We start from the raw sequence: 26,637 nt of genomic DNA, 5'->3' as shown, positions 1-26,637 counted from the left end.
ATGCCAAGCATTTAACTTGTCGTTATGACAAGTGCTCTCATCATTTATGAGGATGAATGATGATGATTAGCTACATCACCCATTGGGAGTGGCAGGTCCGATCCCATCATTCATTAGAATGATACGATAAGATACTTGTTTTGCGGTCGTTTCCTTGGGTATATAGTGTGTGTTTGGCTGGGATTATGCTAGGGGTTGAATTGGTAAATGTGACGTTGTGTGGACGTGTTCTCATGTTGTATTGTTGTTTGGTGAGTTTATGTGTGTGTAGTTCTGTTTATGCGTAAGTGTGTGAAGAGTGAGAGTGAAGGTTATATGATTAAAGGTAATCAAGGCAGAGAGAAGTTAATCAAATAGGAGGGACAAGAGTTTGGGTTGTGGCTTAAGAATGAAGTGTGGTAATAGTGTCAGATATAAGGAGGATATATGTTTGTACGTCTGGAGGTATATGGAGATAAAATTTCACTGCACAACAATGACTATAATGCGAAATGGAACCAGTCACGTAAGGAACCTTTGCCAGTTGGGTTACTAAGATATCACGGGAACTCCAGTATGTTTCCAGATACCAGAAGTTTCCCAAAAGGACTATAGAAAACATAGTTGGCAACACTTACACGCAAGATGAGAAGTTCAAAACCCGGATTCGCAAGCCGTGCCACTGGGATTTCGTGGGACAGTCTGCCATTGATGAGACATTCCGCCTGTTTCACTTTGATCCGTGCACCTGAGGAAAAGTGGAGACTGGCGGAAGATCTTTTGGTCATTTTTCCTGTTTTACTGCGTCCATTTCGTTTACAGAGATTCCAATGGCTTTTCTTAGAGCATGATAGACCACATTTGAGTCAGCATGTTTTCTGGGGGTTCTGAGTTTTACAGTTCCCTAGAGTGGCACCTGCTGGGGTATAGCCCCCTCCCCCCCCCCCCCGTCTGGATCATTAAACTTCTCTATTTCTACCATTTCTCCAAACAAAATTATCTCCCTGCAGTGTTGCCAGTAGCATAGTGGTAATTCTCAACAAAGTCCGCAATCAGGCACTTAGCCATGGGGACGGCTAAGGGGGCTGAAACCATTCCCCAGAAATCCTACAAATATTTAATTTAAATAGTGTACAGTGATAATTAATATTTATAATATTATAATATTTATAATTTACTTCTTCAGCAGAATTAAACATTAGATCGAAAAGAAGTTTAGTGTATAATAGAGGAACCAGGTTGTATTTTTATATTCTACCATTTAATCCAAAGAGAGGTCACACAATATAAACTTTATGAGTAAATTTTGGGCTTAACTTAATTTAAAGCCTTTTTTTAACGGAACGTGTAAAAGTTAATAACCAAATACAATAACAGTTGTGTTGGAAATTCACTCATACCGTGGATCGATTAGCCAATTCTCTCCAATTATATAATAATAATAATAAAAATAATAACAATAACTTTGGATTAAAATTGGTTTATTTTTAATAACTTATAGTAGTTATTATTGTAAAATAGCAATTACAACCGTGGTGATAATTATTATTGTCATTATTATTTCTACTAATCAAGTTTATCAGTGGCTGCCCGCCTCTGCAAATATTTCTGGCGACGCCTGTGCTCATAAGGGATGAGCCCCCCTAAAATAAATTCTGACTACGGGCCTGTCCGCAATCTTTCTAATTGTAGACGGGGCCATAACTTCATGAAACCCCAAAATCATTGTCGAGTTTCATGAAGTTATTACTGATACGGAGTTGCTAAAAATAGAAACTTACGTTGCTGCTGCAAGCTATTGAGAAAGTACCAAGTTTTTGTGTTAACGTCAACGCCTGCCAAGTCATTATCTTCAAGATTAGTTACAAGTGGCAGAAAAGCGACATAAAATAACCAAATCTGTCGTGTATTTATTGTTGGGAAGTTAAGTATACAGCCATGATTGTCATGGTAACTTATTGTTGATTTCACGTATGTGTTGTAGAGTTATAATATAGAAATGTTCGAACCCAAGTGTTTAATGTGATATTATACAAATTGTGGGTAAGAGTATGGTATAGTGAAAACACATTTCTTCAAATTTACAGAGAAACTACTGAAACTGAGTTTCTGTGGACTTTAGGAAGCTCGTGGAAGTGTTTTCTCCCTTCGTTCAACTTATTCGGCGGTAAATCATGTATTTTTCGACATTAGTATATCTCCTATGCATGATAGCTCGTGCCACCATTACCGTCGACTACGTGAATCAAATGTTCCGTGCGTTCGAGTATGTAACCCCCTGTTAGTGTAGCAACCACGCGGTAGTTTTGCAAGATGACGGGTGAGCGGGATTTTTTTTTCAATTTAATTTTCTATGTTTGCCTAACCTAACCTTCCGTGAATGGTTTGTGGATCAATTTTCGCTTAAAAACCTTCTGTGAATAGTTTGTGCGGCATTTTTCGGTTAATAAGTTTGGAAACACTGCATATCGGCTGACGATAGACAACGTGAGTCAAGATTTGCCCGCCATATTGTGTGTAACGAAAGCGAATTAGCAACGAACAATAAATACTTGTAACGTGAAAATTGCTTTTTTTTAGAGAAAAAAGCAAAATTCCACGTTCACAAATGTTCCGCTATGCATAAGAGGTAAGTACAAATGTAAATAATTAGGAAATAAACGAGTGAAATGTGTTTTCATTATACCATACTTTTACCCAAATTGTGTTAGTAATACTAAAGAAGTAACAACATGAAATGATCCATTCCATTATTCATCCTCATAGTTGCGATTAGCCAAAAGTGTCAGAATTGATAGCACATAGGCTATTTTTGCCCGTCATGCAATACGGGCATTAGCCCCTTGACTGACACAAAATTGAGGACAGGTCCCTAACAACAACAACAAAAAAATGTGTTCCCTTAATCAGTTCTTTCATTCATTCGTTCATTACCTAACAAGAACGAAATCACTACTGTCTCTGAGAGCTACAATCACCTTTACCTAAGGTAAAAGCTGAGGCTCTAAAGGGACACTCAGCACACACAAGTACAAACGCAGGACAGCATGACCCCACAAAGGATTATCCTGGTCGTGTGTCCGGACGCCAGAGCCTCGTTGTCCTGCAGGAATCAGTTGCCGGGATGCACTACGTGGAAGTGAAGGTGACTTTTGCGTGCTTTACACGCCCAAAAGTGACATAAAAGCGACGTGAAATGACCTAATTCATCATTTATAGAGTTTAACCCCTTCCCTGCGGCGACGTTGAAGGGAAGTACGACAAAAAAATCATCTTATATATGCAACCGCAAATTCGTGTCATCGTAAATAAGGCAAAACTAACTATAAAAAATCTATAAAAAGACTCTGCCGCAAATAAACATTCCACATTAGGTAAGGTTCCCCCTGCATGCAGGACTATGCCTTGAAGGCACTTTTAGAAGATGTGGAGGGTAGGGCCCCACACCCCCTCTACATATTCTCGATCTCGGCCATTTTGGAGGTGATGTGATCAGCACCATGCTCCGGCTGCCTTTACCCTCCAAGGTTGCCCCAAGATACACATTGATTTGGGGCTGGGTGAGCCCCAGAGCCATTTTATGCAGGTACTAGGCCGGTAAAAATCCGACCTCAGAACACCCACCCCAGGAATCGAACCCGGGTCTCCCACATGGCAGTCAAATACCCAACGAACTAGACCAACACGGCTCTAATTCCATTTTGCAAACAAAGATATTTTTCAGGAACTCAGAACCCAATAGCTAAAGCCAGCAGCCCACATAGACTAATAATAGCATGAAAAAGTGTTGTCTCTAAAAATGCCTTGCCGTAATACAAAAACCGTTCATATACCGTGTATATATAGACGCTCCGCAAAAAAGGCCCAAATTTGGAGAGTCTATATATAGCTCCGCCGCAGGGGAATGGGTTGGTTAAGAAGAAAGCATGGATATTAAAGATTATTTCTAATAAACTTGGACCTTTAAAGGAATTTCATAATGTTTAAAGTTCTGGCGATCTGTAGAGAGATTTTCATCGATTTCCCACTGGCTTAAGCCTTTGATAGTATCTAATTATCACCTTCATCCGGAGCTAAAGATGAGAAGTGATCGATAATCCATTGAGAAGGAAGAAGCCTGGACGATGACGAAATTGGAACCTAGAAGCCATACAGATGGCGCTGTCGCAGTCGGTCATGACGAGAAATTCCAATGCATCGTCTTTCTGGACGACCGCCATTGTAACTGAGAGAGACGTCTGCGAGAAAAGAACCTCGCAGATTTATTTCAGGTGTAAAGAACCAGATTTAATGTCCGTGACAGGTTTCGCAGAAGATGCGGCGCCGAAATTCTCCTTCTCTGCTCAACATTTCGATTTCCAGCTCTAGTTCTGTGCAAGGTTTGCTCAACGTAAGGGTAGATTGGCGTTTATGAGAACGTGCAATCGACGTTTCTTTGTCATTTGACTGTTGAGGTAAGGGATCTACAGATCCTTCCTTCTCCCTTTCTGTTTCCTTTTTTATGCCCCCTTTCAAATTTCATTTCTTCTTTTCTCTTTGCATCTCTATCGTTTTCCTTCTCATCACTTTATTTCCTCTAATCCCTCTTTCTCTAATCCCTCTTTCTCCTATTGTCTTTTCATTCTCTCTTCTTTTCCATCTCTTCCCTTCCTTCTTTCAATTTATCATTTTATTTCTTCTTCTTTCCTTCTCCCATTTTTCTTTCCACGTCTCCCCTTTTTTCAATCTCTACCTTTTTCTTTTTCCATCTCCCATTTTTTTCTCTCCATCCCTCCCCTTTCCTTTGTATGTCTCCCCTTTTTCCAATATATCTCTCTCCTTTCCTCTCCACTCTTTCTACTTTTCTCTTTCCATTCTCTCTCTCCTTTCCTCTCCACTCTTTCTACTTTTCTCTTTCCATTCTCTTTCCTTTCCTCTCCTCTCCACTTTCTCTACTTTTCTCTTTCCATTCTCTCTCTCCTTTCTTCTCCACCTCCACTCTTTCTACTTTTCTCTTTCCATTCTCTCTCCTTTCCTCTCCACTCTTTCTACTTTTCTCTTCCCATTCTCTCTCCTTTCCTCTCCACTCTTTCTACTTTTCTCTTTCCATTCTCTTTCCTTTCCTCTCCTCTCCACTTTCTCTACTTTTCTCTTTCCATTCTCTCTCTCCTTTCTTCTCCACTCTTTCTACTTTTCTCTTTCCTTTCCTCTCCTCGCCAACTTTTCTCTTCCCATTATCTCTCTCCTTTCCTCTCCACTCTTTCTACTTTTCTCTTCCCATTATCTCTCTCCTTTTCTCTCCACTCTTTCTGCTTTTCTCTTCCCATTCTCTCTCTCCTTTCCTCTCCACTCTTTCTCTTTCCATTCTCTCTCTCCTTTTCTCCACTCTTTCTACTTTTCTCTTTCCATTCTCTCTCTCCTTTTCTCCACTCTTTCTACTTTTCTTTCCATTCTCTCTCTCCATTTCTCCACTCTTTCCCTTCTCTCTTCTTTCCTCTCCACTCTTTCTACATTTCTCTTTCCATTCTGTCTCCTTTCCCCTCCACTCTTTCTACATTTCTCTTTCCATTCTGTCTCCTTTCCCCTCCACTCTTTCTACTTTTCCCTTTCCATTCTGTCTCCTTTCCCCTTCACTCTTTCTACTTTTCTCTTCCCATTCTCTCTCCTTTCCCCTTCACTCTTTCTACTTTTCTCTTCCCATTCTCTCTCCTTTCCCCTTCAACCTTTCTACTTTTTTCTTCCCATTCTCTCTCCTTTCATCTCCACTCTTTCTACTTTTCTCTTTCCATCTCTTCCCCTCTTCTTTCTCCATCTCCCCTTTTTTCTTTCCGTCTACAATTTTCTTTCTCTCCATCTCTCCCCTTTCCTTTCTATGCGTCCTCCTTTTCCAAACCCTTTTCTTTTCAATTTCTATCTTGTCTTTTTCTTTCCATTTTATCCCTTTTCCACCTGTATTTCCATCATCTCTCTCTCTCTCTCTCTCTCTCTCTCTCTCTCTCAATTTGCTCGCAAAGCGAGAACGGGTGGGACAAGAGCTTGTAGAACGTTCCTTTTTTTCGCTCTTCAATCCAGAACCTGCATCAACATTCTCTTTCTGATGCTGCCAAATTTTCAGTCGTTCTCCGCAACACCTTCGCGCGATTACGAACAGAAATGTCCGGTCCGATAGGGAAAGCCGTTCCCTGACACGAACATAGCATCCTCATAACTCCTCCGTCAGATTTCTGAGATAAGGGAGCGGGGGGTGCGGAGATTGCAACACGCTCAGGTAATCCCGAAACGTCTCCCGCCCGTCAACACATGCTGTCGTCGTCGCTCTCTCTTCGGACGGTTGTTCTTGGCAGCCATCTTGGCAGAACCCTGCTAAGCGGAAGGGGAAGTGGCGATGAGAGGTGTGAAATGAACCATCCACTGGTCCCATTTGGTGTAATATGACACCTGGGCGGGGGGAGAGGGCTGGTTCTTTAAAAGGCCTCGACGACTACTCCCGCCCTCCCACGTACAAAGTCTGTGGCTCCTATTATTATTATTATTATTGCTATGTATGTTACAACTGAATATGTAAGAACGTTAATAGCAGAAAAGGTAAATCTCAATTGTGCTCAGTGAATAAATGGAACTATACCCGTTTACAAAATAATGCGATTTGTACTGTTTATATACAGCGTTATTAAAAAAGAATGGTACAAAAGTAAGATTAATTTATTTTTAAGTGAAAGGAGATACAAAAGAGGATTACCTCGGCAATTACAAATGTTGGATATGAACACCCTGGGTAACACGGCAGATGTTAAAACGATAATCCATTTCTTGCCAGACGCGTTCCAACATATCCTCGATTATCAGTAGGGAAGGACAATTTCCCGTAGGTCTTTCTCGCTGGGGCAGCTGCTGATCACTGTTGCCAACTTCGCTCTTTTGGAGCCAGATCTGGCTCTTTCGTGTACTCGTTTGACTGTGAACTGTGGCACCCGCCCTCTGCCCCACTATGATGCCACCACTGACTCCGGCCCATAAATACCAACTTTTGCCATGAGTGTAGATTTTGCACGTGACGTGATATTCGTATAGCTATAGGCTGCGTCACCCACCTCTTCTTTCCTCCCCATGTATTTTTATATATAGCGCTGTGGCTAAGATGAAGATGACAATTTTGTTATCCGGGAACCCTTTATTTTCGATTTTATATTAACATCATTGGATTATTGAGATGGGTGATGCCGCCAAATCTAGGCGGTGAAAACTAAGAATAAATTGCCATCACTTTACAGCTAACGGTAATAGCAGCACCCCTACCCCTCTGACAACTAAAATTACCCTAGTAGGCACTTTATGCAGCCTTCGTTAATCTAGCTCCTTGAAAGTCCTCTTTACCTATATTAATGGTGAAATTTAGCTCTATTACGCACATCAGGTTTGGCAACACTGCCAGGATGGCCGTAGGAGGCAAGGAGAAATGCACTAGGCTTATGGGACCATTATTTTATTCGTTCTCTCGGGAATATCAAACATCCGATGACGTAGAAAAGTACATGGACGGAAAAAGGACACGTTGAACTATGTCATAGTAGTAGGAAAAGTCGAAACTCCCATTTGATGAGCCGTAACTTGAAGTTGAAGTTGATGTCTCATAAGAAATACATGGGATTCGGTAAATACTAATTCATCATATTTTTCAAAAATCGTATAAGGCTTAATAATCAACTTAGGAAACCGCTTCCACTTGACACATGGGGAGAAATTCATACTCATTTCTGGCGGAGATCTTTTTAGTAGCATTGCTCATTCCGACGATATTGGAATAAATGCATGCCTGGTGCGTAATTGTCCCTCTTCGCCTTGGGTCATTGTAGGCCAGAAAAAGGTGGGTTTTATTTGTCCTTTTTTGCCTTTTTCGGCGTTTTTTGGCTTATTGGTCCTTTTTTATCCTTTTTTAGGTCTTAACGGCTTTTTTTTTGCAACTTCACCTTCTTTCGACTACGTTCCTACTGCCCATTATAAATTCGAATCTGTAGTAAATAAATAAATAAATATATTTGAACGAGAGAAAAACATTTTTGGACGATTGAAGCAGGTACGGTACAAGGTCCTTTAACCGTAACTTGTCTGGAAGGTCGCGCTGTTGGCAACTTTCTCTTGTTTTGAAGCTTTCAGCATGGTGTATACGACCATATACATTAAATATGTAACTAAAACTGAAGTTATTAATTAATTTGGATCACATTTATACGTCCTTTTTTCCGTTTTCAGGTCATTTTTTTGATATTTTTACGTCTTTTTATAGGTCTTTTTTCTTGGGCAATTTATAGGTCTTCATCTTCCGAGCCCTTTTAATCATCTTCACTGCATGAGAGATGCGCTGCTTTAAATTATCCAGGTCCTGTGGTATTGGAGGAACGTACACAGCGTCTTTCACAAACCTCCATAAGAAGATGTCCTGAATTTCGCAGGAAAGTCTCTCTGAACTGTAACAACTGCCCCTGTTCGTGCAAATTCCATTATGCAATATGCTTGCTCTACCTTCGTTGTTGCCATTTTAGCTATCAACAAGTAGCGCCTCTAGCGGATTTTACGTCAACTACAATCACAGGCTATAAATTTACAACCTTCCTTTTTTTTATTTCCCACCAGAATTGCTTAAAAATAAATTAACCTTACTTTTGTACCATTCTTTTTTTAATAACGCTGTATATGCAGCCCCTGTACAATTAACGATAGCAGGTATATATCTATCAATACATTATATCAGGTGGCCTCAGTGGTAGAGTTGTTATCACACTGGACTAGGACGCCAGGGGTCCCGGGTTCGAATCTCGGTCTGTGCATGGGTGTTCTTTGCGTGTCCCTTCATCAATTTCATCATATCATTCTCAGCTTCGCGATTAGCTAAAAGAGGCAGAAATACGAAGTAAAATAAACTAAACCAATCATCACAATATATATCACAGAAAACAATGAATATACTCGTACATGTAACCTTCCCAATAGACAAACCAGAGTAAGAAAAATAGCAATTCGTAGATATGACGCTACACAAAATATTTATACAAACACACACTGGCATCAAGCTATGCTAGTTTTACTAGAATCAGTTTACTACAGAATACAATAGATTATTATGCAATGATGCATAATAATTCTATCTTCTATATTTTTATTATATATATAAATGGATGGATGTGTGTGCGTGTGGGTGTGTATATTTGTTTGTTCCGGCATAACTCTCGAACGCCTGGATCAATTTCAACCAACCTTGGTACACGTATCAATTGCAATCTGGAAATAAATACTGTGGGAGTAAGACACCCCTGGCACCCCTAGGGGTGGGGTTGAAAGGGGCGACATGTAAAAATAATCGAGAACCACCGATATTAAATTCCGCATAAACAGACATCCGTGACTCTATGCAATCCGCACAACGATAGTGTTACTCGGGTGGTCTAACATTCAGGCTGTGTTGCGAATGGAGTCCATAGTTTTCCTGACACCCCCAATGCGGTTCAACTCAAAGTTCATCACCTAGCGGCATGGATGAGGGGGTGAGAGGGGGTGAAAAATAAAATGCCACAAATGACCTAGATTTGTGTCGAATCCATAGTTTTCGGAGTCGCTAAGCTAATTGCTGACATTCACGATCACATTTAAAATTAGTTACATTTTACACTATAGTTAGAATTCATTATTTTCCTGTCTAATACAAGATTGGGATAAATATATACCGGGGCAACGCCGGGTAATGAGCTAGTTTTATATAAATGTTGGTATTAATATGTGTATGCTGTATTTATATTCTCCTCTGTGTGTGTGTTATTGACTATTAACACGTTACTGCTTGCTTTTAATGTTGTTAAAATGCGTGTAAATTTATAATTTGTCTCTTCTAGGTGAACATATACCTTACTTTAGTTACATACGTTTTCTACGCACCTATTTAAGGACTATAAAATCCTTATTAAAGTACTGTTAATGTAATATGGTTGGAATTAAACTACACAATATTTAATTTAAAAGCATACGAACATAATGTTGGCTGATATTATCGAAGTGGAAAACAAAAATGTTCATTTAAAGTGGACTTTTTAGTTTCAATTCTTTCCTTCGAACAGGGAGTCTCTCTGTCCGTCTGTCTGTCTGTCTGTATGTATGTATGTGTGTGTGTGTGTGTGTTGGGGAGGAGTAGTTTGTTATCATAGTGATTTCTTGGAATTGCCAAGTTAGATGCTTGAAAGGATAATATGAATCATCACTGTCTTCAATTTAAACAAAAATATGTCTCCAGCTAATAGAAATAAATATTTGATACACTTTGAAATGAAGTGAAATTTGACAGTAATTTTGACCTGAGATGTTCATATAGCTAGTATATTCTATTCAAATTCTAGATGGCTGTTAAGGTTTTGAAATCACCGAGTGTATCGTGATTTGTTTCCCACCCTTGTCAGAAGGTGAAGGAAGACCTGAATGCTAGAAATATGCTCTTCACAAACAAAGATGAGATAAAATAGATTTATTAATAATGTCCTGATCTTCAACTTCTAATTGGGTACACAGAGATAGAGAATTGTGATTAGTTTGTCGTAAGCTAAGCATCGCCTTGTCCTGATCCAGACTTTAAATACTCGCTTCTTGTCTTTGCAGTATATGTCATCTTGGGACACCATGACGAGTATCTTGGCCTGATGGTTGTCATGAAGGAACTGGGCCTCTTGGCAAAAGGTAAGAGTTAAAACTTCTTTCGTTACTTTTGTGTTGGATTTTCATAGATAGAGAAGAAATTGCTCAAGTAATCTGTCACAAAAACCTACAGCATTGTACAGTATGCGCCAAAATATACAGTACTGAAATGAAAAGATGAACAAAAGAATAAGACATGTTACAATATAGTGACTGGTCTATATGCAACCCAAATAACAATAGTGCCTTTTGGGTTGCATAACTATCAGGAAACCTAAGGTTAGGTTAGGTTAGGGCATGTGGAGTGGACGATTGACATTTGGGTTGCATATAGAGCAGTCACCTTTTTCAAACTCGGTCCACCTTCACGACCGCTTCCGTATGAGCGGAAATAATGCTCAACTATTAATACTTTTCCCTCCGTCGAGAGACCCATTTCCAACTACAACTGCACAACACAACTTCCTTTTCACTACTGCGAACACGTGCAGCTGGAGCTATGCCCCGTCGACAAACGCAACCACGTGTTCGAGATGCGCGAGTTTCAGTACTGTATATTTTGGCGCATACCGTATATACCTCCTGACCCCCATCTCCCGCTCCAACCATCCCCACCACATAATTCGTGCACCTTCATATTGTCTAGATCGTTTTTTAACATAACTGATGGGTTCCTACTGGTATGAGTACCTCGAATGACATGCATTTAAAGATGGCGCCTGATAGGCCCACAGTGCATTTTGCCTCCTATTGTAATGAATGTTATAATCTAATTGAAATGAGAAATCAGGGTAGACTTAAGTGGTTAAGTAACTCTGATGATACAAATGTATATAATTTAAACAATTATAATAGAATAAAGCGAGAAGTTAACCACACATTTAGTAGTAAGAAAAGGGATTGCTTTAAAAGCAAAATTAACGAAATTGAAACAAACATCAAAAATAAAAATATCAGATATTTATATAAAGGTGTAAATGGATTTAGAAAGGGGTGGCAACCTAAAGTAAACTTGATAAAAGATAAAAACTGCAAATAGATGGAAGAACTACTTTAATGACCTCTTAAATCTTCATGTAGGAGATAAATCAGATGTAAATGACGCACACACAGTAGAACCTTTAATTCCAGAACCTAACTTGACTGAAATGAAAGATACTATTAAAAGGCTAAAGAATAACAATGCACCTGGCATTGATTTAATACCAGCAGAGTTAATTAAATATGGTGGAAATTCATTAATATGTCAAATTCATAAATTAATTTGTTTAATATGGAATTTAGAAGAAATACCTCAACAGTGGAAAGAATCCATAATTGTTCCTGTGTTTAAAAGAGGTGATAAAATGAACTGCAATAATTACCGTGGAATTTCTCTTCTCTCAACAACATATAAAATATTATCTAACATTCTTTTAACAAGACTAACCCCATATGCTAATGAAATTATAGGTGATTATCAATGTGGATTTAAACGTAGCAGATCAACTACAGATCAAATTTTTCTCATCAGACAGACACTTGAGAAAAAGTGGGAATATATCAAAGGGTCCATCAGCTATTCATTGATTTCAAAAAAGCATATGATTCGGTCAAAAGAGATAAATTATATAATATATTAGTCGAGTTTGGAATACCTAAGAAGCTTGTTAGTATGATAAAAATATGCTATAATGAAACGGAAAGTAAATTTCGTGTAGGTATTAATATGTCTGACAAATTTACAATTCATGATTTTGCCTTAGAATATGCTGTTAGGAAGGTAAAAGAAACTAATGAAGGACTTAAATCAAATGGTATGACTCAGTTGTTAGCATATGCAGATGATGTAGACTTATTAGGGGATGGTGTAAATACAATTAAGAATGATCCTAAAATTTTGAGGTTAGCAACGAGAAAACTAAATATATCCTTACAGGCCTAAACAAAGTGTTAGGTAATAATCAAAATTTAATTATTGATAACAACTCGTTTGAACCAGTTTCCAAATTCAAGTACTTACGAGTAACACTCGTACTAACAAATGAAAATGATTAAAGAGGAAATACAAAACAGGTTTAATTCAGGGAATACGTGTTACTTTTCTCTTCATAAACTTTTATCTTCTAGTATATCTAAGAAAATAAAAGTTAAAATATATGAAACAGTAATTTTGCCTGTAGTATTATATGGATGTGAAACTTGGCAACTTACATTATAAGAGGAACATAAATTAAGTTTTTGAAAATAAAATCCTTAGAAAACTATTTGGACCTAAAAGGGATGAGGAAACAGATGTACGGACAAGGATACATAATTTAGAAGTACATAATTTGTATTCATGTCCAGATATCAGAATAATTAAATCAAGAAGACTTAGGTGGACAGGCCATGTGGCACGAATGGGAAAGGAAAGCAGAGTTTACAGGATTCTTGTTGGGAAACCTGATGGTAAGAGACCTGTAGGAAGGCCAGGACGAAGATGGAGGGATAACGGAGGGATCGGTATGGATGGAAAATATTTTATTGATCTTGCCCAGGATAGGGACAGATGGAAGGCTTGTGTTGCTGCGGCCATAAACCTTCGGGTTTAAGAAGGCTAGAGAGTTAGTTACATTTACAATATGAACAAAAGTAATACAGAAGTATTGGGAAAACCCTAGGAAACAATGTTAATGTATCTTCATTTTTTTATAAAAAATGTCAGTTGAAAAATCGAAAAAATAGAGGGGGTGGGCTTGACAGCCCCTCGGTAAGCTAGGGTTAAGAACTTCGCAGTAGTTTTTACAGGTACAGAGTGGGTCCTCTGGCCTTTTGGCAACGTCCCTGGCCACGACAAGGTTGTTCCAACCCGCGAGAAAGATTCCTGTTGTTTACCCTCCAACTTGCCCCAAGCGCGCAGTGTTTTTGTTTCTCCACAACCTGTTGCGCGTTCACATCAAGACTAGTGGAACCGATCGCCGCTCGAGCGAGAAACAGATGTCGCCACGGGCAATATGGGACGACAGTCGGGCTATATTGGTCGACGTTCTTTAATTTAAAAGTGCAAAATTGTATCAGAATCGCACTATATTTTGATACAAGCTCGTTTTTACTGACAAGGTGGAAGAGCTTAGTTTTGCTTCGATGCACGAGGATCGATCAAAAAGTTACGGATGGAAGAATCTTGTTTTCTCTAATGAATTCATCGTTTATCAACTGACGTGTCGTGTTTACAGAGTTCCAAACAGTAGGCCTGTACAAATATTCTTATTGGCGGTATCTTCCAAATATTGATCTAATCTATGGACATTTCACATCACGTAACTATTAAAAGAAATGCAGTGTACCAAACCTAACCTACATACGCGAATTATTTTTACAATTAAGCAAACATCTAATAATGCTTACGCGGTTAGGTTCGGGTGGAGGGGGGGGGGCTGGTTTAGGGTTCTTCTCCTAGCATCCAATTTGCACGACTTGTGGATACTTTTTGTGCATAGGAACGCTCTCGGGAACTTCAATAGATATAAAAATAAAATATTGTGGACAGATAAATCGGACATATATTCAATCGAAATTGGGCTGTCGTCTCTTGTGCCTACAAGTCAACGTTAGGTGTTGGTTCTGCAGTGTGTTTCAAAAGTCACGAAACCCAACGAGGGCGGCATGAACATTCAGTTGTTCGTCCTTCATTTTCATTAATTTACGAGATCAAAATGAGAAAGAAAGAAAAAAAGGAAATTTGTGGTGCAATGAGTGGTAGGATAGATTGCGTAGGAGGAATGTAACCCTTGGAATCGAAGCGGATCTCCTGCGTGGCAGTCAAACGCAAACGTAATATATGACCTGTCTATGAATCAATCAATCAATTACACGCTTGATATGTCTAAAGAGGTCTCATCATAGAGCGTGTCACAGTCTCGAACGAGACTGTGAATCTCGTCTCGAGGAGTCTCCTCTATTTTGTCTGGAATTTGTTGACGAGATCGAGGCTTGTCCTGTCTCTGTACTATCTCTACTCCGGGCCAGCTTTTCATGCAGTTTCACCCAGATAGCACGTAATCTTGTGGCAAGTAAGTTTGATGTGGCAAGTTGGATGAAAGTTCGATGTAAGTGGCAGTCGGCAAGTGAGTGTTCTCAAGCACTTTTGCTTTACAGAGAGGCTACAGCTACAACTATAGTTTACAGCTAGTTGTGACAAACTTAAGGAGACTTGCCTTGGCAAATTTGCTGCAACTTCGATTATGGTAGCTAGATAGCTGGGTGCGAGCTTGCATCAAGCTCGCAGCTTATCATGGAGAGCTTGCTTCAAGCTTCTTCGCTTGACATGGTTCTTCTGGGTCCCCTAGTCACGTGGGCGTGAAGGGAAACGAAGCAGCCGATGCTGCCGCCAAGTCTGCTGATGCAGATGGCGACGTTCTCATCCACCTTATACCAGCTGGGGGCTTGCAGAATTTTCGTCGTCGCCTTCTTGACACTTGTCAGGAAGAGTGGGATTCGGGAACGGGTAACACGCTTCACGCCTTTGAGTACAGCACAGGTGCGTGGCGTTCCTCGTCCCGTCCCTCTCTTCGAGAAGTTCTTCTCACTCGACTACGTATCGGACACAGCCGTCTAACACATGGTCACTTATTGCAAGGGCTGGGCCCTCCGATGTGTCGTCTTCGTAATGTCGTTTTAAGTATTCGGCATATTCTTGTTGAATGTGGCAGTTTTGCTTTCCTCAGGCAGACTTTTAATCTTCCAAACTGTTTGCCATCCCCGTTAAGAGATGGCGACACCGTTTTAGGAAATGTTTTTAGCTTTTTAAGAAGGGACTCTTTCACTGTCTGAGAGAGAACTTTTCGTCTGTTTTTACTTTTTATTTAATATGTTGTGTTTGTCTTGTGCAGGCCTTTTTACAACCTTGCACTTTAAATTTTTCTCAAAAGTCCTTTTACACCTCTTTTGTAAGGGGATATTTCCCGTACACATTAAAGGGTGTAAAATTGACATTTGTGCCGATCCATCCAACAATTTTAATTCAATTAATCAATAGTGGACATGGCAAACTTGATTCAATCTTGCAGCAAGTTTTCTGTGATATCTGGGCTGTCATTGCAACGCCACTACGCCCGTGGCGTAGTGGTTAGCACATCGAGCTACGACGCCAGGAGTCCCGGGTTCGAATCCCGACCTGGGCATGGATGTTTGTAAGTGCCCACCAATTCATCATATCATCACTTGTAACGAGTGCACTCACGTTCCCCGAAATGACGTGTCAATCATACCCCGGCACGGGGCCAAACGTCGTTATGTGTACGGGAAACCGGTCGTGACTCACGGTCCAGTTATCAAGTTCGGTACTGAGACGGTCGTTTATTGTCATACTATTGCGAGGCGGAGATTAATACCTTGAAAAGTTACACTGTTTTGTTTACCTTTGATATGTAGATTCGAACAATCATAAAACACCAATAGCATAATATCTGGTACCTGAAAAAACGTCAAATAACAACACTGACGAACGGTAAAAAAAATGAATATATATTGTAACAACAAAAAAATATTGCAATCAACAACTGTTTACAAAGCCTCCTCACTCTCACAACATTCACTCTATCTCTCTTTCACACACATGAGGTATTTTTACATGTGAAGTATGGATACAAATCATGGATCTCATTAACATACCATTCCTTTTAATTTTAAACCTTTATGTGAATTTAGGGCATTTGTCTGCCAGCTCCTGTGCTCTTTTAAATTAACTTAAGTGCCAGCCCTCGGAAAGCGGTTGACTAAGACAATTGGGTCGGCGTGGTTAAATCTTTCGTTCGAATGAACGTGTGCATCGAGTCGTAAGCACGACTTTATACAAGTTTCTCGGACGGGGGTATTACACACAAGCCTCTCTCGTCCAATGAGAACAACTACTCAATTACATAGTGATGCAAAAACTTAATTGGCTCCAGCTGCCGGAATACACTAATCAATCGTCGGCGCGAGCAAAAATTACCTTAAAAACCACTATGCAACAAATAATACTATTTCACGCACACGACCTTGCAATAAAAACAACTACGCTTTCCACAATTAAAAAGGACTCATCAGTCAACTATTGACAAATTAAATGGGGCGACGGGGCGGTCGGTTACACAAGAAATGGAGCACACTTTGACAATTTACACTAAATATTAAAGAAATGAAATGGAGCTTCTAACGCTGAATGCAGGCAATTAAATTAGAACGTCTGAACATGAAATAACCCTTTTTTTACAACAATACCAAAAATTATCAGACGCGGAAATTAGTTTCGGGGTTTCCTGAGTGACTTTGCTAATAAGTGAGACTTCAGCGTTAACTGTACGGTGTTGATACTAACGACGCACGTTTACATGGATATTAGACCCTCTGAAGTATACTGTACCAGACTCTGCTACATGGCGTGGTCATTCATCTCTCCTGGACGCGAGACTTGCACACGGTTCCTTTGTGGCGAAATTGTCCTCCGAGGTCGATCGCGACGAAGAATAATTGCGACGATCTGGTGTACTTGCACCTCCTTAGTACTTCGGGCGTTCCTCTTGTCACTAGCGTCGGGTGTACGTGGTCACGCGCCGGTCAGGAATCTCTCTGGTGGCGGGCTTCGATTCGGCGTTGTTCTGGAAGCGTCGTTCTGGAGTCGTCCTTCAATCTCTCCCTCTGGCTTCGATCGGCGTCGTTCTGGAGTCGTCCTTCAATCTCTCTCTCCGGTGACGGGCTTCGATCGGCGTCGTTCTGAAAACGTCCTTCGGGCTTTGGGCAGTGTTGGCTTTGGTGTCGGCTTTGGCGTTGGCTGACTGGCTTCGTCGGAAGATGGCGATGCATCGTTGCGGGTGTCAGGGAAGCGACGGCCTCCCTTCTCTATCTTCTTTAGCCCTCCATCCTTATGTAGTCCACGCTTGGCAAAAACAAATCACCGCGTAATCTTCACCAAAATAAGGCGCACACTGGTAACTCTCTATCTGCAAGTTGCTCACAGTACGTAAGGAAACAAAGTTCACGGACACAAAACAATGATCACGCGAGAGTGTAGCGCGGAGATGCTCTCTCTGTGAAATCCGGGTAAAAACTGTTTCTGGGATGGTAGCACCGCATATATAAGAGATTCGAATTCTTCCGTTGAAAAGGACGCTCTAGTGGCTTGGCTTCGCTTTCTCAGGGGATGGAAATGACCTCTGTCCATTGTCTTGAAAGGCGCGGTCAGCGACGCGTCCTGGATCCTTGCAGAGTTGGGCTCCAGCTGGTTCTCCTGGTCATCCGTGAACATGGGTTCGAACGCCTGCTGCGACTCGAGCCCGGTAGCGGCGAAAATAATCTTTCCTTATCTCCGCGTTGGTGCAAATATGTCATGTTCTAGGCGGCGGCTGTCACTCAAGAAAAACCCCATCTCCCAACTCCCGACGTCTGGCTCGGATACAAGTTTATTCACAAAAATAAAATCAAACCTCACACTTTCTTGTTTGTGCATAAAATGAATCAATAAACAAAAAATAATTTATATCGAACTGCGTTTAGCATGTCACAAGATACCGTGACACACTCATCCCCATCTTCGCAAATTAGTCAAAAGTGACAGAAAAAGCGAAGTAAAATAAAGCAAATCAATCAATCATTGCAACCAAAGCGTTCCAGACTCATTCTCACGATGCACTTCTTTCTTCTCAGGAGAGTACTTCATCGTCGGGGTAGACATCGAGCAGTACGACTCGGACAATCCAGGAAAGTACCTGAAGGGGCTCCTCGTGGACGACTCCGATCCCGTCCTCCAGAAGGCGTTCCAGAACTTCATAGGGATAGTCGGGACTCCTCCTGTCACGGGGTACGAGAACTTCACAGTCCTAGTCAACGAATACATGAAGAAAGGGCCCTTCTATTATCCCAACCCTCTAGATGCGATCGGCGGGGTGAAAAAGGTAAGTTCATTATTATTATTATTATTATTATTATTGAGTTTGAATTTTCCGGTACTGAGATTTTTATTGGATAAACTTATCCGCTGCAACTATTGATCTGCATGTGATGCTTAAGTTTGAGTTTGTTCAAATTAAAAAGATAGGGAGAAAGATTTTGCTTTAAATGCGTTGTGGAGCAAGTAACTTCAGTTCTATTTTATAAACTTCCAACTAAATGTAATCTCTTATCTTCTCCTTTTCTCTCTCTTCATCTCAATATCTCTCTATTTCTTTCTCGGTATGTGAATGTCTCTGGTTTTCCATTTTAGGTTTTTCCTCTCTCTCTATTTCAGTTTTTCTTTGTGCATCTCTTTCTCTCTCTCTATGTGTCTTTCACTTTCTCTGTGCGTGTGTGCGCGCGTGTGTGTGTCACTTGCTCTTTCTCTGTATGACCGTTTTTCTTTCTGCTACTCTATTGTTTTCTCCTGGCTCTGTTTCTCGTTTTGTATTTATCTTTCCATTTCTATTTTTTTCTGTTGGCCTCTTTCTCTCTGTTTTCCCTCCTCATCTGCCACTAGTATATATTCCTCCGTACCCTCTTTACTCTTGTTTTCTGCTTCCCCTGTCTCTCTCTGTTCTTTCATCTTTCTCTCTCACAGTCTTTCTCGCGTTATTTCTCTCTCCTTCCCCCTCTCTTTCTCTAGCACTCTCTTTCTGTCCCTCCTTTCCTCTTCATCTCTCTCATGGTATTCTTTCACTCCAACACCTTTCTCTTTCCAACTACTCTCTCTCCCTTTTTCTTTTTCCAACTCTCTGTCTCACAATATTTATCTTCCCTCTCCCCTTCTCCAGCACACCTCTCCCTTCTTTCTCTTTATTTTTTCAATACTCATGCACCCAAGGTACATAGAGATTAGGTAAAGCCATCCGAAGATTGCCGATCTTGCACGAACGCGTGACGTCACTGGAGAAGCAGTGAGCTCGTCTGAAGCAGATGGCTCCTAGGATTTATATGGGAGATTCAGAGAGCGAAAGTATATTATTACTTTTAGGAAGGGGAAAATATTAATTGTCATCTTCCAAGATGGTATTGAGGCATCCTTTTAATGATTAGTAACATAATTGAAAACGCGCTACTTTTAAAAGGGGGCAAAGTACATGTGAAAAAATGTATTTTGAAAATCCATATTCCTGAAACTTTCTGACCGATGCGCTACAATGAAAGTTGCGTGTTCTCCTTTAGAATTTCGTCATTTTACAAATCGTAATATAAATTTAACAAAAACGTGGCATGCTAAAGAAGAATTCAAGAGTTTAAAAAAATAATTGATTAATAGACTTAGTTTATTTTAGTACTTCGCTTATTGCTAATCGCAAAGATGAGGATGCGTGATGAATTGAAGAAAGGAAAGTACGATGCCCGGGCGGGGATTCGAACCTGGGGGCTCTTGGCATCGTAAAGCGTTGTGCTAACCACTTCGCCACGGAGGTCAGCATTACAAGGAAATAAACAGAAAATGGCATCTATGTTTTAATATGCGAAAAACATTTGCGAGGAGGTTATTGAAGTAACAAATAATTATTACAAGACGTGATGAAAATTAATAATATATCTAAAATGTCCAGAGTTGACCTTGCAGTCTCTAAATGTACTTTTAGGGTTACGCGAAACCTTTACTCAAAATTGCTAGTGTAAATTTATAAGCTATTAAAATTTAAAACTTATTCCTGTTCGAAAAAAGAAACTGCGAAGTCAAATTAATATTTCGTAGAAATACATATACTATTTTTCTTTCATGAGGCCAAGAGAGTATGTGGAGGGGTCGGTGGCTTGGGAAGGCTATAGCCCCGGATCTCGATCTGCAAACGGGCTTCCAGTGGGGAAACATTGCTATGAAATAGTCCAGAAGAAGAGGCGAAATGATTTTTTTTAAATGGCTCAAGAATACAAAGATATAAGTGGACATTTGAGAAGCTTAGTCTAAAACTTACAACTGAAATCGTACGTGTGTGTGAGGGGGGTAGCTACGTGAGGTAACGCAGTGGAATATGATTCACAATACTAAAATTAAAATAAACATGTGGGAACAATAGAAATCAAAATATGTTGTAGCTAGTGACGGCGCAATAGTAAAGATGGAGGGGTAAATCATATTTTCCCGGGGCAATCATGTTTATTATTCCGTTACATACGACACAAAAATGCATATTTTGGCTAAAAGAGCATTCATTTATTTATTTATTTTTGTCGTTTTACTGGGGGCAGATAAGAGAGAGAGATATTGTCGAACGAGAATAGGGGGCGTTCCAGTCCCCTCCCCCCTGTAGTGTGGTCGCTGCCTATAGCTATGCTGGAGAAGAATGCACCAATTAATACGCTATTAAATAAAACAGATACTTTTAAAACTTATAATCAAATTATTTGTAAACTATGATTTAAATTTAGAGAGAGCACATACCTGTTTAATTTAATTTGGATGAGTTCACTTCTGAAGCCTGCCATTTCCGAGCCTTCTTCCGGTGTAACTGCACTGCCCTTTGAGCCCTAGCTGCTGCGTTCAGGTAGCGGAACGAGCAGAATACTAATTAAAACAAATATGTGACAAATATATAAAAAAAGAACAACGTGTTGAAGCTATTGACGGCGCCAAAGAAAAGACAGAAGAGAAACGTGGAGAGTGCAGTGATATTTTACGGGAAGCAGTCACGTTTATTACACCCTTACATTTACATACAATATTAAAAAGTTCTGCTTTTAGATCTCGCACAATGCCCTTTTCACAAAAATGGCCAATCCCGCATTTTCTATATCAATGAGCTGTGATATTTCAGATTTCTTCCGTTAGTTTTCTGATAATAGTTTTCGCAGCTTTCCATAGCATTTAGGCATGATTTCAGTTGACAAGAACAAAATAATCTTATTTCAAAACATAGAGCAAAAAGAAATCCAACTCGCTTAAGTTAAAACTCCCTTACATTGGAAGCCTGGAGATAACAAAACAGGAGTTCCTTTGTAACACGATTTCTTGAAAACCATTTTACACATTTGAATCAACTTTGTGATAAATTGATTAGAAAGGATGAATCTTTACAGTAAAAGTTGTAACTTTTCCCCTGCTACTATATTTTAGAAGATATTCGTTCTCAAATATCTCAATATTTGCATAAGGAACCAGCCTTTTCCGTGCCGAGCGTTTCGACGATGACGTCATGCATCCACGGACAACTGCGCATACGATCTGCGCCGCAGAACGAGCACCCCCTGTCATACACCCTATATCAATATGTAAATTATATTGATTTGGGAGCCATTTGGCAAGATTTCTTTATGGCAATTAGAAATTAAACTTTGTTATCTTCCTACATGTGGTTTATCTTCTCAATTTTAAATAAAATCCTATATTCTGTAAAAAAGATCAAGATATTAACTCATTTCTACCACAGTACAACATTCAGAAACGATAAAGAAAAATGATAGAATAATACTCATAAGTCCAGAGCCATCTATTGTTCACCATAGCAAACCATATCCCAACATAGTAGCGATTTTTTTAAAACCTATTTTATTTCAAGTTATTCAGTAATATGTTAAAATCAGACAATATTGTAAAAACTATTCAAATTTGTTAATGTAAAACTTTGTAGAAATTATGTCAACTTGTATTCTATTCTGGAAAGAAAAAATATCAATAAAGAATGAGGTAAAAAATTATCATGACCACTACTGAAAGAAGATGGCTGAAGCCTGAAATCGAAAAATTGTAAGTAGTTTCTTATTTATTTATCCCAGGTTGCGTTTGTGTTTTACCGAAGCAATCAGACGTGTAATATTTGTGTATTACGCCTAGAGTGCTTGAAAAACGTCTCCCTCCCCCTTCCCCCCTCTCTCTCTCTCTCTCTCTCTCTCTCTCTCTCACACACACACACACACACACACACACACACACACACACACACACATACACACATGCACTCTTTCTCTTAACCTGTTCACACACAGCAGAGAGAGAGAGAGAGTTCTTTCTTACTTGGTCGAAGATGATATAGAATCCAGTGCAAAAAGAATCCCAAAAACGTTTGTACATAATCCTCAAACCAGCCTTTAAAATTCTGCCACAGTTTCTGCTACCGTTGCGCCACCTACATTCAACTTTCGCCAACTCCTCTTTCGGCCTGCGAATCCGCCAAAGAAAGAGAGAACCCAGTATTTTCATAACTTGATGGAGAAGCGAGATTACAAATACAGGATTTTACGTCCCTCATTTTCATCCGCGGGGAAAGTAACTGCTATAAAATGCAGGGAAGACGAGGAACTCCCCCGTCGCAAATCGCTGCCAAGTTTGCAAACAGTTTCAAGTTGGAGTGGATAGGTGGCAGCACGGGATATGAATGCCCCTCGCAGAGTTTTGAGTCAGCAGGCTATTTGTCTGTGTCAAGATGTCTACGGCGGTTCTCCTAAACGGGAACAGTGTTTCGAAATGGAAGGGAAAATCAGGTGTGGCCTCTTTTCTCTCTAGAGGGAAGAATTTCGAACATGGCGGAGGGAAATTTCAAGAAGTTCATATGTGCTTGCTTGTTTAGCTTCTTACGTTTTCTTATGTAGCTCTTGACAACTCTTATGTAGCTCATGACAAGGTTAGGTGGTAGAGCAGCCTACGACTGAACTTCGCCCGCTAAATAAAGGAATTATTATTATTATTATTATTATTATTATTATTATTATTATTATTATTATTATTACCTCAACATATAATTCATATGTCTAATCTCAAATGGAAATGAATATGATGTATAAAGTTTTATTTGCTTTATCTATTAATTTCGCCTTATTTCCACAGCGAGGTTTAGGCTATGTACCCTTCTTTCCTATTACCTAATGTACCGGCCTCCCCGGAGGAGTGGTTAGCACCCATGCACATTCCCGGGTTCGAATCCCATCCTGGGCATGGGTGTTCTTTGTGAGTGTCCCTTCATCATTTTGCGATTAGCCAAAAATGGCAGAAAAGAGCGAAGTGTGTGTGTGGAAGGTGTGGGTAATATATGAAGTGAAATCAAGTTGTTTTCAAATTACTGGAGTTACAAGGACCTCGAATATTACACTTTGAATCGAACCATACTTTAGCTTCACAGCTTGGATAGACATTTCATGATTTGTATTTGGCAAGGAAAAGCATCATTATCGGAACACACTAAAACGTAAAATTTTACTCCATTCGTCCGATGTATGTGTGTAGCAACAACGTTGGTTCAGAAACAGAAAACAAAATCATGACTAACGATATTCCTTACATGTGCTACAAATTTTGCTAGACAGTGCTGTAATAATAACGATAATTTGACGAAAAGATTATCACGGTAACGTGTCGCTATTAAACGGTCATTTTTGAGCCTGCGTGAAACAGGTATTCTGATCTGTTCATACGAGCGCGCGCGCAAACACACAAATCGCGCCAACAAAAGAAGATTTGCTGAAGTGGGAGAAATCTTCCTACCGCTGGAGGGATTTTTTTTTTACTTTAGAGGTTAGCAACACTGCAAGTAGAGGGACCGTAGAAAGTGCCACACACGTAAATTTGCCGTTGCGTAGAAACGTATTTTCGTTTCGTCTCCCTCTCTCTTAGCATCACGTGTTCTACCCTGCTCGAAAACCTTCGCTATTGTTGCCATATTGTCATTCCATTCCTGGACACACTCGCGCAAACTTCATTGAAAACAATTGAACAGCGCTCCAGCTCGCGGTTCCCACCGGTCAGCAGGGACGGCAATGTGGCAATATAGCACGGCGGAGTCGTTGCTTCTTTTATGCAGTGCATGTTCATTGGCTAGCTAGTAACTAGTGTTGCCAACTGTAATAATGAAGCACTATTTCTGTCACGGAAGGGGAAAGCAGGTAAAGTGGCGGTGAGTTTTGTTGGATTGGAAGCACCATATTTTTATTTTATACTAAGTATTTGACCGGTTTGACGTTGTGTGCGTGTATTGCGTGTGTTTATGTAAAAGTGTGTGTTTGCTGATGAACGTTAAATTCCATAATGCCTCCAGTTCTGTCGAAGTTGAAATCAAAAACCTTGCATAGCCAAGCTCGGGAAATTCTAAGCAACGTGCACGAGTTCATGAAGGAGGAAGCCAGTCATGGTGTTAGCATCCCAATAAAGCATTTTGGCAAGAGAGCAGCGAACAGCAGCAACAAATTGTTCATATTTCATAATTTTGGAATTATTCAAAATAAATAAATTATGTGGCTCCAACATCATTTCAACTCTGGCTCCGGCACGTGTTCTTGTAGAAATTGCATAGAGGAGGCTGTCATTTTTGCTGCTTAATGCGATACATATTGTTTTCTGTGTTAAAATTGCCATGCTTTGATGGGTGACCAAGTTCATAGCAGGGCCGGCGGAAGGGGAGGGCGAACCGTCCCATCGCCCAGAGCGGCAAAATTTGAAGAGAAGAAAAAAATAAGCCTATTGAAAACTGTGATCGAGCGAGATATTCTTTTGCGCTGAATAGTATTGAAATAGCATAAGAAGTCTCATTATTTATTTTATATTTTGATGTTTTAGTTAGGAATATATTGATTTTCAATTTTCCGTTGCTGCGTAATGACCGGGGGGGTCGAAATAGAGCGGCATCTGCCGCCACCTCCCAGGGAGGCAAAATGACTAGCGCCGGCCCTGGTTCATAACAAAAGAAAAAGCCGCGCAGCTTATCGTCTAGTGGCAGTATATGTACTTGTTATTGTTGTGGAAGCCGGCATCCTTTGTAAATGTACAACAAAGGCAACCGACTGTCGCCGATCTCAGAGAGGAAATAATAATACTGCTTCAGGAGGAGTGTTATGGTGCAATTGTAGCGGTTTAACACGTTGGCATGTTATTATCTGCCGTTGCAGTTCCATACCAGTGTATACGGGTTTTGGGAGTGAAAAGTTAGAACGCCACCAGTGCATTAATGCAATGAAAAATAATATATATATTTTTTTATTTTGTTTGAAATCACTCAAATAAGGAATCGTATGAAGAAGTCTTCTTTGCAGCATTTTTGGTAATTTTACTTATGTGTTAGTTCATATTTTGCGAATTTTTAGTCCATATGTATGTAGCTACATACATAGTCACTTGTTAGTACATATTAATCCTAGTCCTGGTATAATGCATGACGTTTAAAACTCAACGTTAGATAGACCTGAATTCTCTAATTTTATTGTTGTACGTATCAGCTGTGCATCGGCGCACCGCAGCGATTTTTCTATCTGCTCCATTAGCAACACTGCTTCTTTAGTTCTGTCGCGCATTGCACGGCAGAATTATCTGCGCTGGACTCTAACTCATAAATTAGATCTACTCCCAGCGACTCTTTCGCCGTAGCCAGGTTTGCCGTCACGTGACTGTTTCATTCTTCAAATTGTGTCGGTGGCGTTAAAAATATCCCGCGGGCATTTTGCGTAGCTGTCCTCTTATCCCCCCCAACCTTCCCCCATTTTCTCCATTTCTGGACTGATTGATTGTGTTTTATATTTACGGTAACAGCCACCACCCACTCACTCCCAGCACTTTACCGAGGGTGACTACTGCGAGGGTTGGTCTCGGGGTAATTTCACTGAAAGGAACTTCTATAAAAAGGAAACGCTGAACAAATATTGTGGCAGGGGTTCATTTATAAAATTTGGGCCCCTAGGCTCTCCTTTGTTTTGGGCCCTGTCGACATTAATTATTATTAACAATTAACACTTTCATTAATACCACTTCTAAACTTTAAAATATAGACACATCTTACTAACCTCCTTTACTACTATTTACTGCATTTCTCCTGCCTTCTTCATAGATTCTCGCCTCCGTTCCTCAACCTAAAAATATATTTCATCTTGTTTAAGAGTAATACTAACAAATAAAATGATATTAAAGAGAAAATAAAAAGCAGACTTAATTCAGGAAAAGCCAGTAACTTTGCTTGTAGTATTATATGGATGCGAAACTTGGTCCCTTACGCTGAAAGAGGAACATAAATTAAGAGTATTTGAAAATAATGCCCTTAGAAAAACATTTGGACCTAAAAGGGATGAGGAGACAGGTGAGTGGAGAAGTTTACATAATTTGCATTCATCTCCAGATATTATTAGAATGATTAAATCAAG

The 26,637-nt window shown here is 39.9% G+C and overlaps 1 protein-coding gene across 1 annotated transcript in view; it reads left to right on the top strand.

Annotated features, from left to right (window-relative positions):
• LOC145999023 (guanylate cyclase 32E) overlaps positions 1-26,637 on the top strand; it is a 511,534-nt gene that overhangs the window by 286,237 nt on the left and 198,660 nt on the right. The window contains exons 5-6 of the mRNA XM_083135915.1: positions 10,597-10,674; positions 18,280-18,527. Of these exons, the coding sequence (XP_082992041.1) occupies positions 10,597-10,674; positions 18,280-18,527 (326 nt within the window). The remainder of the gene's footprint in view (positions 1-10,596; positions 10,675-18,279; positions 18,528-26,637) is intronic.

This window comes from Lepisma saccharinum, chromosome 14 (genome assembly GCF_977018435.1).
Source record: "Lepisma saccharinum chromosome 14, izLepSacc3.1, whole genome shotgun sequence".
Taxonomy (NCBI): Eukaryota; Metazoa; Arthropoda; class Insecta; order Zygentoma; family Lepismatidae; genus Lepisma; species Lepisma saccharinum.
The sequence above is the reverse complement of the archived record's forward strand: the minus strand, read 5'-3'. Positions and strand labels throughout refer to the sequence as shown.